Source organism: Gekko japonicus, unplaced genomic scaffold (assembly GCF_001447785.1).
Source record: "Gekko japonicus isolate JY-2015 unplaced genomic scaffold, Gekko_japonicus_V1.1 scaffold64, whole genome shotgun sequence".
Taxonomy (NCBI): Eukaryota; Metazoa; Chordata; class Lepidosauria; order Squamata; family Gekkonidae; genus Gekko; species Gekko japonicus.
In genome coordinates this window covers 82348-88347 of record NW_015170277.1, presented here as the reverse complement: position 1 = coordinate 88347, position 6000 = coordinate 82348, and the positions used below count along the sequence as shown (strand labels likewise).

General features: G+C 46.9%; 1 protein-coding gene across 1 annotated transcript in view; it reads left to right on the top strand.

Annotated features, from left to right (window-relative positions):
- KNTC1 (kinetochore associated 1) overlaps positions 1–6000 on the top strand; it is a 72678-nt gene that overhangs the window by 49776 nt on the left and 16902 nt on the right. The window contains exons 45-49 of the mRNA XM_015417642.1: positions 635–806; positions 919–977; positions 2111–2327; positions 4186–4259; positions 4937–5147. Of these exons, the coding sequence (XP_015273128.1) occupies positions 635–806; positions 919–977; positions 2111–2327; positions 4186–4259; positions 4937–5147 (733 nt within the window). The remainder of the gene's footprint in view (positions 1–634; positions 807–918; positions 978–2110; positions 2328–4185; positions 4260–4936; positions 5148–6000) is intronic.

Genomic DNA, 6000 nt, shown 5'->3' with positions numbered 1-6000 from the left:
CCCCCCCCCCTTGAAAGGACAACTCTCGGGGTGATTAACGCATGGAGTGTTAACACAAAGAGTGATTAACACATGCCATAGGAGGTGTTGGTGGCTACAAGCATGGACGGCTTCAAGAGGGAATTAGATAAACATATGGAGCAGAGGTCCATCAGTGGCTATTAGCCACAAAGTACAGATAGGAACTCTCAGTCTGGGGGCAAGTGATGATCTGTATTCTTGGTGCTTGGGGGGGGGCAACAGTGGGAATGAATTCTAGTGTCCTGGCCCCCCTGCTGGACCTCCTGATGGCACCTGGTATTTTTGGCCCCTGTGTGACACAGAGTGTTGGACTGGATGGGCCATCGGCCTGACCCAACCTTGGCTTCTCTTACGTTCTTATGAGCGGGGGAGACCAGCATTCACATGATCATGTGATGCTATCTTATACAGAGTCAGACCCCTCTGTCCATCAAGGTCAGTATTGTCTGCTCAGACTGGCAGCGGCTCTCCAGAGTCTCAGGCGGAGGTCTTTCATGTCTCTGGTTCCCTGATCCTTTCAACTGGAGATGCCCGGGATCGAACCTGGGACCTTCTACACACTGAGCAGGTGCTCTGCAGCTGAGTCACAGTCCCTCTTTGTCTGTTCCCGTAGGCCCTGATGCTGATCGAACACTTAAAATCCTACAGAAGGACTTCCACTCCTGGAGACCCGGAACATCAGTATGCGTTCAAACGGGCTATTCCTTTATCGCCAGCTGCTCAAGCCAGGCTGCCCTTCCACTTGATCTTCTTCAAAACTTCACAGTGTTTCTGGAAAATAATTAGTAAGTTTTTGCTAATAGTAAACATGCAGCTGTTTTTCATATTCTTTGAGAGAGATGGAATTTGATTGAACAAGGTACGTAGGCAATATATTCCTGGCTCCTCTTTTTACAGCTCCAGAACTGAATGAGGAATCATTCCCAAAGGTTTTCTTGATCTCCAAAATCGTGAAGGTAAAAAAAAACCTGCTCTGGGCTAGGCTTGATGGGTTGGTTTTTTTCAGTTTGTACAAACGGCTGTCACAACATGGGTTGATGGGTACGAATTTAAATGGCTACAGAACTGAAATCAAGCAGATTTTGCGGTGGCTGTTAACAGTGATTCGTGATAGCTCAGAAGATCCTCCATGTACAGTGGCACTATATCTCTGAGCACCTGCCAAAAGGGATGGGCTATCACCTTTATATGCTGCTTGCGAGCTTCCAGGAGCATGTTGCTCTAGCAGTCATTGTGTATGCTTAGATGGACGGTGGTCTGATCCAGCAAGGGCAATGCTTCATGAACCTTAATGTTCCCTTGGAATATTAGAACCCCGGAGCAATCAGTTCCCAACAACAGTCATTCAGAGAATAGAAGTTTATTGAGACATCGAAGGTATCCAGGCTCTTAACGGTCTTTGTTAGACCTAACCTCAAAAGCGTGCAAAAGTAGCAGTTATACCAAGCCCCCCTGACATTCTAATGGCCCGGAGCCAATCACACCAAGGTAGAATCCCGCCCGAACATAACGGTTCATTATTCCCAAAGAGAAAGCTGACACCCTCGAATGATAGAGCGTCCCCCCCGCAACGTGCCCGATGCAATGACGTCACCTCCGGGGGACGTCATCACGCCGGGCACATCTCCGCGATCCCGGCACTTTGGGGATGGGGTTCCACCTGACGGCCCGATCCAGGCTGGCAGGTAACAGACCCATCGAGCGGGGTTCTCCCCGCCCACCCGGGGGACCTGGCAACCCTAACCCCCCCAAAAAAGAAGTGGATGGCAGGCATTTGTTTCTGTGAGAGCAAATAAAGAAACACACTGACGGTGACAGCATTGGGGTGGGGAGGGCCGAAACTGCTCCCTGCCTCTCTAGGCCTCAGTCGTTGATAATCAGGTCATCCCTTCTCCATGCATAGCTCAGCCTTTAATCTGCGCTACCCCATCTCGTGTTCTGTTCCTTGCCTGCATCAGAACGGGAGGGGGATATTTGTAACAGGCCCCTTATGTATGTAGAAGAGACTCCTTAATGTTGCTTTGCTGTAGTGACTTTAACAGGGAGTGACAATTTCAGACACACTCCAGCTTTTTTGTGCTTTTCCAAGGTCCCGCTGGACACCCTCTACATGTGTGCAGCTAACCGTGCGTTCCAAGAAAGGCTGAAGCCTAAAATATTGGAACAGATGAGAAGAGGATCTCGGCTGGTGGCCGACAAGGAAACCACTGCAATCGTCAGTGCCATTCAGTCTTACTTGCTCTGTATAACCAACCTGGAAAGGTCTGCGGCACTGGCTCACACAATAGCAAGAGACCTCCAATCAGGTATAGGGAGGGGAATTCACCCCTTTTTTCCTCTTTTTTTTGTAAAGGGTTTTTTGTTTAACTTTGTCCAAAGAAATTCAGCATATTGATGACCATTGTGGTAGCAACATGATGTCTGGAGCTTCTGAGAGGGCCGACTGGGCATTTTATGGCTGACACATGGCTCCCCTGCAAAGGCAGTGCGAATGTCTTGATGGGTGTCTATTACTTTGCCTTTACGTGTACATATCAACCCGAGGCTAGTTTCTGCACCATCTCTCCTGGAAGACCTGCTTCACAAGGCTTTTTTGACACTTTTTCTTGTGTTTTAGTTTATTTAAAAAAATTGGTTATACCTCAGTTGCCGGTTCCCAAGGCTGTCTCTGTTCAAAACAATCCACGATTAAAGTAATCAGCGGTAATTAAATAGCTAGCTTTAAACGTGACCCTAAATAGGCCACACCTAACAGTGAGGGGAAATTACAAGCCAGTATCTAGCAGAAGAAATTAAACAACCAAGCACTCTCTCAACGTAACACCCAACTGGTCCCAAAGGCCAGATGAACAAAAAGGCTTTCATTTGTTGGCTAACGTTAGCCAGATAAAAAAAGAAAATCGGAGGGTCTGTTTTTTGGGGGGGGGGGGGGGGAATGCGGAGCATCACCTCTGAAATAGTTCTTAACTGATAAGCAGGTCATCGTTTAAGTATCTGGGTTTCAATACCTTTAAACTCCTTGGGGATTTGTGTTCTCTCATTTTTTATATATACACACAAAAAGTTAAACACGTTTCCCACTGAGAATACACTATGCGGGAAACCTTGGCTACTATTCATTTCCCCTACGGAATGTGTGTGTATTTGCACGTGTACGTTTCTCTCCACTTGATATATCAGTACTTGAGACTCATACAGATTTGATTTCTGTTCCTTGTTTTGCTCCAGAAAGGTTCTCAATAAAACATCTCAGTGCTGCTAAAAGCTGGGCGCGGGGGGGGGGGCGGTGCTTCCATTCTTCCCATGGTAGAGCATTCTTCTGGAGTGGCCTCCCACTTGCGCCCCAATTCTAATCAATTAGACACATGTGGCTGTTGTCATCTCATTCCGACTAATGCTGAAGAGACGGTTGGTTGTCAGGCTGTGCGGTTTTCCCTTGCCACCAGCAGTGAACCTGGGGATCTTTCATTTCACATGCTCCTTCCTTCCCATCACTTGGGGCATCGTAATCAAAGATATGCCCTTTTGGGCCTGGACTGAAGACACAGTATACGGAGTTGCAAGGAGATACAGCCTGAGCTCTCCAGATGTCACTCCCGGGCCCTTGTTGCCTCTCCGACTCCAGAACCTGGCTCTGCCATGGCTTTGAGGGTGTTTTGGGCTGGAGTGACTCCATCTTTGCTATGTGCTGGGTCTTCTCTGCTCTGATTTTTGTGGGAAAACGCTGATTGCGCACTCCCAAGAGAATCTCATACTCATTAGCAACTGCTCATCTTCAAGGCATGGGTTGTTTCTTCCCCCCATCAGAGTGTTTTGGGATAGCTTGATTGATTACTTTTCAAGTATAAGATGGGTGGTTTTAGTTGTGCTCAAGGTCCTGGGGTTTGGCTAAGTTTTGCTGTGTGTGTGTGCACCGCCGGGACCCAGCTGATGGAAGCTTAGCCTGCATTTGACTGTAAGTCTGATGCTTTATTGAAGATGCTCCTTGTAAGCGAACCTGGATCTAGCGTATCGATTCCTCGGAATTCCTGCGAACCAAAGAGCTCCTGGCCAGGGCTCGCAACAGAGGGTGCATAAGCAGCTTTGAAATCCAAGCGAAAAAACAAGGGGAGGGGCAAGAAACATGCAAGATTTGCTAGATTTTTTTCCCCTTTCCTTCTCCAGGCCCTATCAAAGTTGAGATACTGAAATTCTGCATCTCTTTGGCTGAAAAATGGCTGGCTCATAAAGATGTGCAGGTATCAGTCTTTACCATAAACAGATGCGATATCACAGCATACAATATACAGAAAGCAAGCGAGCACTGTACAAATAACGCAGACCACAAGTGCTCACCGACTATTGGAGAGTTTGTTCTGTTGATTGGGTGCCCGGCTTTGAATGATCATAATAGGATTGAGTTTTTTCCTGTAATACTGGTCTGAAGGCTTTTATACACTGTGAGTGCTGTGCTAAGGATTTTTCCTCCTGTACATTACGAGACCTTTATGAAGTAGTGTGAACTTCTTCAAGAAGAGCTATCGAAACGAAGATCACAATCCGGAGTCTTCGTCCCTGTCTGTGTACCATTTATGAACTTGCACTATTCATGGACCTGTACATTATATGATGTAATTTGGTTTTACTGATACATGTGGTCCTCTGTTATTCTTGTCATATAAATTTACTCTTTTTGCATGACTTTTTGAGCACTTGTGGTCTGCGTTATTTGTACAGTGCTTGCTTGCTTTCAGGTATTAGTCTTGCCATAATACTCCGAGAATGGAGTTTAGTTGTACGTAAATAGACAGCGGACAATGGGACTGTCTGGATTGTGTTTGGGAGGCTGGAAAAGGGGCTATTGGGGGGGGAGGGGTTTGCATTTCTGGAGCCACCAGATTCTGCTCTTAAATAAGCGTTTTGTCTTCTGACAAAGGAGGAATCTCGAGAAAAGGCTCGGCTATTTCTGCAAAAGATACAGGTGGAATACCGGAAACGGGCCACGGAAGCTGTGCTCATGGCCCACAAGCTGAACTCCGAGGAGCACTGGCAGCTGACTGGCAAGCCTGCCAGACTGGTGGTGCTGCTCTACCAGCACAGCACCATCACTGAGAGGTTTCAGAATCCGGCTGGCAACGATTACCCAGGTTAGCCCATTTCCCCACACTTGTTTGGGTCCTGGCTCCAGCTGCAGTCTCGCTGGCCGAGCATCCTTTCGCACGGTACGCCCCCAAAAAGTCAGAGGCAACGTGACCAAACTGTTTTGCACGCCCTGCCTTTCCCAGGTTAAGTGGTCCCCTTGAAGGGGCCCTGTTCTAGGGTTTCCAAAGTCCTGGAGCCAGCACTGCCTGTGTACAACAGCCACTTTCAAACCTAGGAACTCTACAGTTCCTTAAAAGCTTCTCAGGGTCCCTTGATGGAAGGCATTGCAAATGATGGAGAAGTGTCCTGGAGAGAAAGCAGGGAAGCTGCCTGTCTTATCATGCGATGTACAGGTACAGGAAAGAAGTGGCCACACTGTTGTTGTTGTTGTTTTCCGTATTTTTATTTATCATTTTTGCCCTATTTTGATTACCTACATATTAACATGTGACTATCATTTTTAGAGTCCTTTATATACATTTTTCTTCAATCCATTTATACACTCTAGACCATCTTTTTAAAAATGTCTTCTCTTTTCCTTGAAGTAGGATATTAAGTTTGTCCATTTCTGCTTCCAACAATTTCTTAGCTATTTCATCTCTTGTTGGTATTATTTCTGATTTCCAATATTTAGCTATTAATATTCTTGCTGAAGGAGCTGCGGTGGCTCAAGTGGTTAAGACGCTGAACTGCAGGTTGTGGAAGGTCAGTAGTTCAGCAGTTCGAGACCCAAGTTGCCGCATGACGGAGTGAGCTCCCGTCTCTAGTTCCAGCTCCTGCCAACCTAGCAGTTCGAAAGCAAGAAATTGCAAGTAGATAAATAGGTACCACTTCGGTGGGAAGGTAACAGCGTTCTGT